Source organism: Marmota monax, unplaced genomic scaffold (assembly GCF_021218885.2).
Source record: "Marmota monax isolate L192 unplaced genomic scaffold, Marmota_monax_Labrador192_F-V1.1 WCK01_AAM20220418_F8-fsc00253, whole genome shotgun sequence".
Classification (NCBI taxonomy): Eukaryota; Metazoa; Chordata; class Mammalia; order Rodentia; family Sciuridae; genus Marmota; species Marmota monax.
The window spans coordinates 877794-890814 of record NW_026695237.1 but is presented as its reverse complement, the minus strand read 5'-3'; the positions used below and the strand labels follow the sequence as shown (position 1 = coordinate 890814).

Sequence of the window (13021 nt, the reverse complement as noted above, 5' to 3'; positions counted from 1 at the left end):
GATTATTTCCTTAGCATAAGTTACTAGAATTATATTACTTGAATTACTCAGATGGAGGGATTAAAATATGAGACTTGTGGGGCTGGGGTTGTAGCTTAGTGGTAGAGCACTTGCCTTATATGTGTCAGGTGCTCATATTAAAAAAAAATGAGACAAAAATGCCATCTGAAGCTCTAGGCAAGTTATAGTCTATATGGACCAGTGGCCAGCAAACCTAAATATATACATTAGGCTTTTGGACCAAAAAACAAAATAAAGCTATTATATAGGTACTTCTATAAACATTTAACATTATAAAGCAGTTTATCTCTCTCAGACTGTAAAAAGACAGTAATTTGCCAGATTTGGACTACAAGCTATAGTTTATTGATCACTGCTCTAGGGAGTAACTTTAGGTTCCAAGGCGAACTGGTGTGCAAAGAATGTTCTATAGAAAAAGTTTTTTTTTTTTTTTTAACCTGTTCTCATGTGTACATGAATCTTAGCATCATCAGCACTTCTGCCAATATATGTTCTGGCAGAGAGGAGTCAGGAATGGAATAATGAGGTACAAAAGTCCCTTGTGTGCTGCCCACTAGCTTTTTTAGTTGTTTGTTTTAAACATTTGTTTATTGTCATCTTTGAGGATTTTAAAAAGTGCCAAGGATATGATAGAGAAATTATAGAATCACAAACATTTAGATTAAAATATACCAAACACCAAATGACTAGGTTGCTTTTTAGAATGTTCTCCTGATCTTCCAATTGAACATTTAAATCCAGCATAGTAACTGTTACTGTTGCTGGACATAGACTCCCAAGTTTAAAGAAGTGGAAGGAAAACTGCTATGAGATGTCCTGCTGATATGCTCAGAAATTCTCAGCCATATCTTCAGGTATCATTTTGTGTTGGCTGCATGAGCCAGTACCTGCCTGTGTTTCCCCATAGCCTCAACTTTCCAAGGTTTGTTTGCAATGGCTAATGGGGAGTAGCAGCAATATTGTTTTCAGTGGCTAATGGGAAATAGCAGTAATATCGCTAAAAAGAATATTCAGAAATTTCAATAATTGTAAAATTATTCTACATTTGAGTTGAAGAAAAATTGTAGGAAAGCAGAGACATTGATCAGGAGCCACTTCTGAATTTTAGTCGTAATCAGCATAAAAAATAAAAAGATATTAAAGGGACAGAGGCTGTTTGGAAAAATCTTCTATGTCATTTTTGTTTCAAGTACATGACCATTTTCACCCCATATGATTAGACTGGGGGTAGACAGCTTCAGAAAACCCCTCAAATGAGTGCTTGTGTACCTGACATTCTATGTATCTTAGCTTCTTGATGATTACACAATCAGTGGAGTAGAAGGTATGGCTGCTTCTGTACTGCTGTGTGCTTAGACGATTAATAGAGACTTCTTCCTGCATTGAATCCTCTTCTCCCATCTGGCTGCCATGTTCAATAACAGGCAGAAGAAACCTGATATCTCAGTATGTTTCTTGTCACCCAGCCAGGCAGGAGGCCAGGATGTTGCTATTATAGCCTTTGCCCTGTCATCCGCCAAAGCTGTGGCCTTTCCCTCTTCCTTGCCATAGGTCTGAAGGAATTTCAGAGCTATGTGGGAGGGCAAAAGTATCCAAGCCACACTCTTGGCAGACCTGAGGGAGCTTGGACACACCTTCTAACCCAGGTGCTTTCTCCCACACAGATGGGATATTCTGCCCAGGAAGGTGTGAGTTCTTGCTCATACTTTGCATGTGGATATTATCTTTCTGGGTGGCTCTCTCGCCTTATCTCTTTCTTCTTCTTTTTTATTTTGTATTTTTTTTTTACCCCATTTCCCCTCATGGGTCCTTGTTTTTCTCCTTCTCTTCTTGTTTTTATTTTTATGTTTTATGTTTCATCTCCTTCTTCTTCCCCCCATGGTTAACCGCTGGTATACACTCCATTTCTTCACTCTCTTGCACCTGCTGCTGTTGTTGCTGCTTCCTCCTCTTCTGACTTCAGGATGGGGCCTTCTTTATGGAGTTTGTCCGCAGTCCACGCACAGCATCATCTGCCTTCTACCCTCAGGTTAGTTCAACTCCAGGGCTCTGCAGCCCTTGCATGCCTGCCCATCAGCAAAAGCCATGACCTAGCCTTCTGTTCAGCTCCGAGCAGATGGAATTGGCTGAATCTGAGTTTGAGTTGCAGTCAAAATTTGAATTTGATCTCTGAGGTATCATCTCTTCCATGTTTGCAGTGATGGTAGAATAGAAGAGATTCATGTAAGAGGGACAAGTGATCCTCCTGATGTAGTCAAATTTCCTCATTGCTGCCTGACTAGTTCACATGGGTGCTATGGATGTCATCACATTGCATTATTTTCCCTTTTAACTTTTATAAGCAACATTAAATATGTACACTTAGCTGGGATGTGGTGGTACCTACCTGTAATTTCAGCTACTGGGGAAGTTGAGGCAGGAGTTTCCCAAATTCGAGGCCAGCCTCGAATTTAGCAATGACCCTGTCTCAGAATAAAAAGTAAGAGGGCTGATGACCTTTTACCTACAGTCAGTGGTAATGGGTTCAATACCCTTTACAAAGAAGAAAAAGAAATATGCATACTCAAGGACTGGACATTCATTATTTTCCTTCTAGTACTAGATGGATTTATACTATATGGCAAGAAGTAGTGAATAAACAAAGCCAACATTTACAAATATGTATGCTCTGTGTTTTGGGTTAATGATGTGTGACCCTGGGTAGTTTGCCTACCCTCTGGGCTTCACTCAACTCATTTGTCAAATAAAAGATTTAGACTAGATTTTTAAGGGCTTTCAAGCCCTTAAAATTCTTCACTTTCCTTAAGTATTTCATCTCACAACATAACCTAAAAGTTAATTACAGAATTAATTACAGAATTATAGAAATGGAGAAATTGTGGGATGAAGTTGCTTTATACAGCATAGGGTAGAGCTGGGATTTAAATACAGGACACATAGCCTTGACTTGAGACTTGCTTTATAATTAACAATAACAATAACTGTTTTAATAGGTCCCTGGTGAAGGGAAATAGTGTTCTTTCCTTTACTGAGGCCTCTAAGTAGAATAGGAAATTGACTTTAGTTATAGAGACTCCAGTAAACAGGGTTCATGCTGAATGAGGCAATGTAAAGAGGATGGAATTGGGCGGTTCATATTTCTTATTTAATAGAATTCAAAAGCATCATTTATTGTGTGCCCACTCTGCTGGTGCTTTGTAAACAATATTTAGTTCAACGTATAAGGTGAAGTTATTATCAACCCTTCTTCCAGATGAAAACATCAAGACTTAATGAAGCTAGCTGATCATAGAGCACTCAACTAGTGAGTGGTTGAGCCCTTACACTGTGCATTTGGTTAACATTGGAGTCTCCCCTTTAATAGGAGATCAGATATTGCCATGCTTGTTGTGCAGGTCTTCAGATGTCTGTATCTACCTGTTCTCATGAGTTCATGACCCTGAGTAAAAGCGTCTCAGGACCTCCATGTCCTAATACAAACCTTTCTCATGTCTGAATGTGGGAGGCACACTTGATTTTTTTGTTTAAAACAGGCTTGCATCAAACCATATTGTCTTTTGCTTTCTACCCAAGGCATGCCCTTGTGAACAGTTTTGGACTTAGATTAGAATTTAACATAATAAAACCCAATAGGGCTGCAAGAGAGTTATTTAATAATAACCTAATAATCCATACACTTCATGTGGTAGAATTCACCTGTAGGACAAAAGTGTGATTCTTTACAATTGGGAATAGTACATAAAGATCAGATTTTGGGAGAAGCACATCCAGTTTATATTACCCACCAGGTGTATTGTTAAAAAATGTGTAAATTATTTACAAAATTAACTCATATTAGAGATAGTAAGGGAGCTCCCTACATATATACAAAATTAAATTGTACCTTTTTAATTGTTTTATGTTCACTTTTTCTTTTTTTGGTATGGGAATTGGACCTAGCCTTTTTCAGTTTTTATTTTGAGACAGGATCTCACTAAGTTGCCCAGACTGGCCTTAGCATCCTGAGTTTCTAGGATTATGCCCCATGTCCTTTTGAGTATTAGAAATAATATACTCTTTTCAACAAATTTCAATGGAATGGAATCATAAGGAGCCTATTTCTGATGATAGTCCAATTAAGTTACATGTCAATGAAAAACTGATAATAGAAAACCCCCATATATTTTGAAATAAAATAACATACTTCTTTTTTTTTTTTTTGGTACCAGGGATGAACGTAGGTGTGCTTAACCACTGAGCCACATCCCTAGTGCATTTTTATTTTTGAGACAAAATCTTGCTGTGTTGCTTAGGGCCTTGCTAAATTGCTGAGGCTGGCTTTGAATTCTGGATTCTCGTGCCTCAACCTCCTGAGCACGTGGGATTAAGGCTTGTGCCACCATGCTTGGCAAAGTAACACACTTCTAATTAATGTGGCAGGAATGATATAAATACCTAACATTGAGCTGGGTATGTGATGGACATGTTGTCAATAATGATTAGGATTAGTATAGTCATCTTTCTATGTCCATCCACAGATTCAACCAACTGTGTATCAAAAATATTCAGGAAAAAAATGCATCTATACTTTACATGTACAGACTTTTTATTGTCATCATTATTCCTTAAGCAATACAGGACTGGGATGTAACTCTGATAAAACACTTGCCTCACATGCATTAAGGCTTGGGTTTGATCCCCAGTTACAAAAAAGAAAAGACAAAAAACTAAAAATAAAACTAAAACAAAAAACCCTAAGCAATACAGTATAACAACTGTTTGTACAGCACTTGTACTGTATTAGGTATTATACATAATCTAGAGATAATTTGAAGTGTATAGGTGGATGTGTACAGGTTATATGTAAATAGTATGCCATTTTTTTATATAAAGGACTTTTTTTTTTTTTTTTTTTTTGTGCATGGGGATGGGGTGGGGTGGGGTTTATTGGGGATTGAACTCACAGGCACTTCACCACTGAGCCACATCCCCAGCCCTATTTTGTTTTTTATTGTGTCTCACTGAGTTGCTTAGCGGCTCACTTTTGCTGAGGCTGGCTTTGAACTTGCAATTCTCTGCCTCATCCTCCTGAGCTGCTGAGATTACAGGCATGCACCATCACACCTGGCTTTTTTTTTTTTTTTTTTTTTTTTATCTTTTTAAAATTGGGGATTGAATCCAGGGGTACTTTGTCACCGAGCTACATCAGTCCTGTTTTTTATTTTGGTCTTAAAACAGGGTCTCATCAAGTTGTTGAAGGTCTTTAATGAGGCTGCCCTTGAACTTGCCATCCTCCTACCTCAGCCTCCTGAGTAGCTGACATTATGAACATGTACCACTTTGCTTGGCATCCTTGGATTTAAATATCCTGGGGGTCCTGGTGTCCTGGAACCAGTTCCCTGCAGATCCTGAAGGGTGATTGTTACTATGTTGCCAGATTATAATGTCAATTTAATGCATCTCTGCTTATTAAGGACTATTCCCTCTCTGCTTTTTCTTTCCACCCTAATCCAGGACCAGAAAATATCAAATGTGTAGTTAGCCTCTTAAAAGAAAGGAGCTACATGTTAAAAGACTATCAACTTTTAGGCTCTGGTGTCAAGCTGCCTATTACTCCATGAACTGGTGCAAACCTCTCTCTTTGCCAACTGCACTAACCTCCCCCAACCTTGGGTTTTTAATCTGTAGAATGGGACTAATAATTCTGCTCTTTTCATAGAGTTGCTATGAGAGTGAAATGAGATGAAGCATCTCTGTGGTTAGCTCAGACCCGGCTCACAGTCATTCCTTTTTTTTAAAGATATTGATGGACCTTTATTTTATTAATTTATTTATATGTGGTGCTGACCCAGTGCCTCACACATGCTAAGCAAGTGCTCTACCTCTGAACTCCAACCCCAGCCCCTCACAGTCATTTTTTATAGTGGATCTGTGTATGGTTGAGGGAGTCTGGAGTGGGAGGGAGCACAGGAATATAAATCAGTGAATGAGCTTGATTGAACTAATCAGCAATTTTCTCAATGTGTCTAAAAATGGGCTTCAACTGGGTGGCCTTTTCCACCCTTTCTAGCTCTATGATGACCCTGCTGGATCTTGGAATATAAAGTCCTCAGTTCTTGCTGAGTTGCAAAGGTGATGCCATGGTTTTTTATCCCTCAGAGTAGGTCTTTCCTGAGAAGAGATTATTGTTAGTTAAGCTGGGGGGAGGAGCTATCACTGCAATCCAACTTTACTAAGGTAAAAAAATTACCTGTAAAACTAAAGCTGACAATAGTACACAGGGGGTTCCAAGTAACAGAGTTGTGTGCCACAGTTGGTGGTCCCTTATGCCACCAGTTAATCATTTTGACTGTGATGAATTTGCCACTCTTTGTTTGATAGCTAGAATACAGTTGCAGTTTTCCTGTTCTCTAGAAATTGACTTTTGTCATCACAAACAAACATAATTAAACATAAGAATTTGGAGGGCATGAGAAACACTTGATCAGGTAATTTTTTCCTTAGGAGTTAACCTCATGATGTCTTCTGTCTACAGTTCAGAGCCTAAAGGGACGTGGTGATCAAGAGAGGCCCTGACACGTGAGACCTTAGTCAGTATTAGGGCATCTTCCCTTTCTTGACTCTTTGATCCCCAGCAGATACTCTCATAAGGAGGCTTAGGTCCCAGCAGCCCAGCCCAGCCCAGCATAAAAGGTTGGATTTGCATAGTAAATGTTTCTGGAGTCATCACTTTGTTTAGTTATCTCCATGTCCATGGACACACTCCTCCCAATATACCCTGTAGCAGCCTCCTGTGTGGTCTTCTGCTGCCATCCAATTCCTTTCCAATCTGTTTTCTATCCTGCCTCCAGGGTTATTTTCTGAAATGAAGTCTGATTATATCATCCATCATTAACCTTTCCAAGCCTTTCTTTCCTTTGGGATAAAGATTGAAATGCTTATTATGCATGAAAGGTCCTGCACAATTGGGGCCCCAAACTTTCCAGTCTCATTTTCTTCCTCATTCTCATCCTCACTCTTATACTCCAGTGACCGCTGTAAGCACCAGATTTCCTTCTGCTATGCCCTGGCATGTACTTTCCCTGACTATGTCTGGTTAATTCTTCCTTGAGACAGATCCCATATCAGGCACTTGAATAATTCTTTTTTCAGCATCTCATTTCTCTCACCACTTCACATTTGTATGACTGGAATTTTGTACTCACCTTCCACACCCAACTAAGCTCCAAGGGGACAACTATAATGTCTGTTCTGTTCACTGTTAATTCTTCAGCTCCTAATCCAGTTCCTGGCTCATAGGAGGTGCTCAGGAAATAACACCTCTGAGATGTTGGTAGGGAAGACAGGCACAGAAAATAATGGGGCCCTTTTTGTTTAAAATAATAGGATTCCCTATTTGTCCCATTGACAATTTATAAAAAACCCTGAAATCCAAGTCAAATGTGGAACCATTCTGGTTTAAGTATGTAAGAGGAGGAGCCTGAGATGACACGTAGCCCCAGACAATTGTACCCTGTGATGGCCCCAGAAATGCTGGGTTCTGTAGAACTTTGGGACCACATCTGTTAGGGCAACAGTTTTTAGTGTGTTCATGGACAAAAGTTTCTGGAGAGTCTTAAGATTGTGATGTGTCCAAAAGTGCCTTTTGCTCAGTGTTCTTTCTTCCGAGACATATATGAATAGAAGGCTCATATGTCCAAGGACTCAATCCCTCCTGAGGATCTCTGGGACCTACTAACCAACTTTGCCCTAACCTAAACCCTCCACACTAGCCAGGTTCTTACCTGAAATCTTTGTGCAGGGCTTCCGCAAAGGATCAGGATGTTCAAATGTCCCCAAAATGTATCTGTCCTTGCTGTTTTTTTTTCTCCCTGCTTTAAATTTGAATTGATTGGAAATACTTAAAAGGAGATTTCATACAAAAATCCAAGTTTCTGTCTTGCGTGTAAATAAGCTAGACACCAAGTCTGGTTTCCTATCTAGCAAAAATCACATGTCTACCAAGCAGCGTGCAGCCCTTCCTGTTTTTAAAAACAAGTACTCAGCCCTTGTCACTGTGGTACATGCCTGCTATTTGAGAGGTGGAGGTGGAGGTGGAGGCGGAAGCAGGAGGACTGCAAGTTCAAGGCTAGCTTGCCAACTTAGTGAGACCGCATCTCACAATGTAGTTTAAAAAGGGCTGGGAATGTTGCTTTAGCATGCAGGAGTCCTTGGGTTCAATCCCCAGTACTGCAGAAAAATAAATAAATAAATAAAAAATAAAAACAACAACCCCAAACCTCCAAAACTCAGCCAGATGTGCTTCAATATGTTTTCTACAGCCCAAGTTTTGTTTCTTTTTCTTTTCTTTTTTTTTTTTTTAGTGCTGGGGATTGAACCTAAGACTTGTGCATGCTAGGCAAATGCTATACTACTGAACAATACCTCTAAACCCACACACATTTTTTGTTTGCAGTTTTTGCTTCTTTGCTTCTACAGTGATGGAAATATTGTATTTTTGCACTGTTCAACATAGTAGCCCCTGCTCATATATAGCTATTGAGGGGCTTGCAGTGTGGCTAATGTGATCTAGGAACTGAATATTTAATTTAATTTTTGTTAATTTATATTTTAAAGAGCCACATTTAGCTAGTAGCTTCTGTATTGCATGGTCCAATTCTAAATGTTAAAAATGTTATTGTAGATCAAAAAATTACTTGATTATACTATAATTTCACACTTTTCCTACATGCTTTTTCTCTTTATTAGGTTTTCTCATGTATTTATTTTATCTTATTATATGTGTATTTGTAATAGCCTCATGTTTTGTGGAGTTATGTGAGATATAAAAGCACAAATAACTATTCATGAAGAGGTTTTAGGATGAACATGTGGAAAGGGAGGCAATACCTGCAGAGAAAGTTCAGTTCAGTTGAGATAGTATATACCAAGCACTGCTGGATATAGGTCTGTGGTCTGTGTCAAATACTATGGGAGGTACAGAATGGAAAACCCTTTACAAATATTACTTAATGTGTGTCATCCCCTTCCTATCCCCAGATGGTAAGTTCCGTGAGGGCAGGGGGAGTGTTTTCATTTGGGATGATATTTCTTTCTTCCCTGGTGTCATAAACCTTGCAGAACACCCTGCTATGGGTCTGGGAGTTTATTCCCAGTCCTTCCCACCTGCTCTTCAGTATATAGGATTCTGTCAAGGGTCTGTTTTTGGTACCTCTGCCTGACCTGAAGGAGCTGGGTGTCTGGAAGGAAGAACTACCACTTAGCCCATTTGTCTCCAGGTAAAAGAGAGTAGAGTGCTATCTCCCAATAGCCTCCAGGCACAGTTGGGAACTGGTTGTGCAGATCTGACTGCTTACTGGTGACTGATTATTCTTTAGCCTGAGAAAGCAGGAATGTGACAGGTGGAGGTGGTAAAAGGCCTTTCAAGGCACCTGTTATGATTGATGCTAATCTCAGAGGCATCCCTGACAGGGCTCTCTCTTTACCATTTTCCATAGCTTTTGGAGTGCTAGGAAGTAGGGAAGAGACTGGCAGTTGGTGGTGCTGCTGATGGTTGTGCGTATGAGAGAGAGAGAGAGAGAGAGAGAGCGAGCGAGCGGGAGCGCACCAGACTGTGTAGATTTCACCATTTTTTTCTATTGATGTCTTCTTTTCTGTTCCAGGCAGGATCCAATCCAGGCACCCCATTGTGAATAATGTTGCAATGAACATGAGTGTTCAGATATCTCTTTGACATAAGGATTTAGAATCTTTTGTGTACATGTTAGTTGTCATGTTTCTCCTGTCTCCTCTGGTCTGTGACCATTTCTTAGTCTTTCTTTGTTTTGTGGGGTTTTTTCTTTGTGTGTGTGTGTTAGTGTTTGAACCTAGGGTCTCATATGTATTAAGTATGTGCTGTACCCAACCTCATTTCCTTGTTTTTTTTTTTTTTTTTAATGACCTTAATAGTCTTGAGGAGTCCTGGCCAGGGTATCCTGTAAAATGTCCTCAGATTTGGGTTTGACTGGTATTTTTTCTCATGGTTACAATGGAGTGGTACCTCAGAGGTGAGTTGCCCTTCTCATTATGTCATATTGGGATAGATGAGACCTGCAGGACATGCCTGTGATGGTAACCTTCATCATTTGGTCATATTGTATTTGCCAGCTATCTCCACTGTGAGTTTACTTTTTCCCTCTTTTATGCTCTACTCTTTGCAAGCAAGTCACTAAATTTAGCTAACAGTAAAGAAGATAAGGGGAATATCTATATATGTTAAATGGAACCTCTGTAAGGAAGATTTTGGGTGGGGATATTAAGATGAAACACATCATAGATTAATATCATCCTTTTTGACTGTTTGCTAGGTTTCTACCTGTGGTGACTACCATTCTGTTCATCCTGCCTTTTCTTTTTGTTTACCATTAGTCTTATTTCAAAAATTTACTCCATGTGGATTATGGAACTAAATGCAACCTCCAGAATAAAAATGTGCCTACATGGGGAAAATTCAGGAAATCAAAAAATAAGATAGGATTCAATATAAGGACTTATAATTAGCACTTTATGTTACATTTAGCTCTGAACTTTTATTTTTTGGAACTAGGGATTGAACCCAGCACTTAACCACTGAACCACATCCCCAGCCTCTGCTCCCCACTCCCTTTTTTTTTCATTTTTATAATTTTGAGACAGTGTCACATTAAGTTGCTGAGACTGGCTTTGAAAATTGCTATCCTCCTGCCTCAGCCTCCCAAGCCTCTGGGATTATAGGCGTGTGTCACTGTGCCTGAGTGGTCAGAAGATAAAGACAAACCAATTCTTCAGGAGAAGCATAACTTTTCCTCTTATTAATATCTGAGGAAAATATGCAGCTTCATTAAAGGCAGATTGTGTGTGATGTAGAACAGGGATCAGGCAACTATGGAGCAAATTTGGCCCACCATCTTGCTTTTGTAAATAAAGTTTTATTGGAATGGAGCCGTGCCCATTAATTTACATATCATCTGTGACTGCTTTGGTGCTTGTGTAAAGTTGAATAGTTGTATGAGAGACCAGGTGGCCCTCAAAACCTAGTATGTTTACTATCTGGTCCTTTATAGAAAATGTTTGCCAACTTACGATTTAGAGAATAACTCTTTAACCACATCTCTACCAGAATAAAGAATCATGTACATTTGTTGCAGTATCCCTCAGTTTAGGCTGGTAGAGCAATTCTTAGGATGCACTAGAGGGGCCCAAAAGGGCCTATGAGCCAGTATTATTATGTGCATTAGAGTTAGTTCTAGTCTCCCTCAGTTAGCTTGTTATAATTTAATTTTGGTATTGTGCCTATTCCTAAGCCTTATTGGTTATGGGCTGATGGTGGCTGATAATTGCAGGATGCTTATTTTTGTACTGCTCTAGGTGTTTATGGTACCAGCAAATACTATGTGTTTTATTTGGTTTTCTTTTAAATCATTCACTGCTGTAGAAGAGCCCAGTGATTCTTTCAGAACCAGGGACAGTTTTACCCCCCAAGGGACATTTGGTAATATCTAGAGATATTTCTATCATATCTAGGAGATGGGAAAAGATGGATGAGGTATTTCTGACATGCTGCTCAAGATCTACAGTGTATAGACAGCACTCCCCACCCCCAGTCTTATTTGATTCCAAACGACAATAGTGCTGAGATTGAGATTGAGAAGCCCTTTATTAGGAAGAGCGATATTTATATCATCTAACAAAATATGCAGCTGGGCACAGTGGTGCACTCTTGTAATGCCAGGGAGGCTGAGAAAGGAGGACCACAAGTTGGAGGCCAGACTTAGCAATTTAGCAAGACCATTTCAAAATAACAAATAGAAAGAGCTGGTGATGTAGCTCCATTCTGGAAGTAGTACCCAAGAATCACAAATTAAGAACCTTATACTTTTCCAGAGTGCCCTGTAAGGCTTATTTATTACATTTGCTATGGGATGCAACCTTTGATGAATGTTGTAGGGATTCTAGGTGAGCAGGGCATAGATGTGTGCTGTAGGACCTTTAAAGGAGGTGAGATAGGTATAATGTTACTGTGTGAAGCAAAACCTGGCAGCTATCAGGAGAGATTCATAGAGGTGGAGTGCTTCAGCCTGGGGTGGAATGAATCATGAAATAATTTACTAAGGGCTCAGCATTTAAAATGGCCTTTCAAGATGATGGGCTTTTAGCTAGTGGTTGTGGAGAGAGGAATCTCAGGGCAACAGAACACACATACAGGATTATATAAGCAGATTCTGATTTGGCTGGAAATGTAGATGTCAGGTGGTATGGCAAGGTCACAGGTCAGGCAAATGTACAGAACCCTCAATGGCCTAGGAGTTGGTTCTCAATGGTATAGCTCATAGAGAGATACAAAATTTTAGAGTAATAAAATAATGAGGTAGATTCTGTTCTTACAGAAGATTCAAATGAAAGTGGCTTCCAGTTAAGAGTTTTCAGGGGAAAGGCTGAAATTATGGAGCTAGTTAAGAGACTGGTCCAGCCCTCCTTGATCAGAGGAAGGGTGAGCCTGATTTAGAAGTGCATGCGAATCTCTAAAGGGAAGAAGGGAGCTGTCAGATGCCTCTTAGGTTTGAACCTGGGTAATCAGAAGGCTGAGTGTATTGCTATAGATACAGGAAAGGACTGGGGTGGAATGGGGGAGTCATAGTAGATGGAGAGGTTCACCCAGTTGTCTTTAAATGTTTTTTCTTCCCCTCCTCCAAGTGTTATAAGGAATGATTCTGACTTCTCTTCTGTCTATATGGAGGGAGGGGTTTCTTTAGTGTAAATCTTGTCTGAGTTGGGTGCTGAAGTAATTTCTTTGGTTCTGAGGATTTGGAGAGTGGGAATTTCCATTTGCTGTAGCAGAAGGCAGGGCACACAGCATTAGGTGTGGTCTCTAGACTGCTTTCACTCTTCTATCAGGTCCCTGTGGGGACTGGGAGTGAGAGGAATGGAAGAACATGTATGTAAGTAGCTTTAATGATTGCATAGGTGGTGGTGGTAGTTATTGATTTTATTTTTGTGTATATGT

At 39.7% G+C, this 13021-nt stretch overlaps 1 protein-coding gene across 9 annotated transcripts in view; it reads left to right on the top strand.

Moving 5' to 3' along the window:
• The window catches only part of Depdc5 (DEP domain containing 5, GATOR1 subcomplex subunit), a 161690-nt gene that overhangs the window by 110089 nt on the left and 38580 nt on the right, over nt 1–13021 (top strand). For 5 of the 9 annotated variants that reach the window (XR_009226268.1, XM_046439462.2, XM_046439460.2 and 2 more), the window contains one exon: nt 1985–2050. The exons of the other annotated variants lie outside the window; for them this stretch is intronic. Coding sequence is in view for 4 of the 5 variants with exons in the window: in XM_046439462.2 (XP_046295418.1) it covers nt 1985–2050 (66 nt within the window). In the remaining variant the exon portion in view is untranslated. The remainder of the gene's footprint in view (nt 1–1984; nt 2051–13021) is intronic. 9 annotated transcript variants of the gene reach the window in all.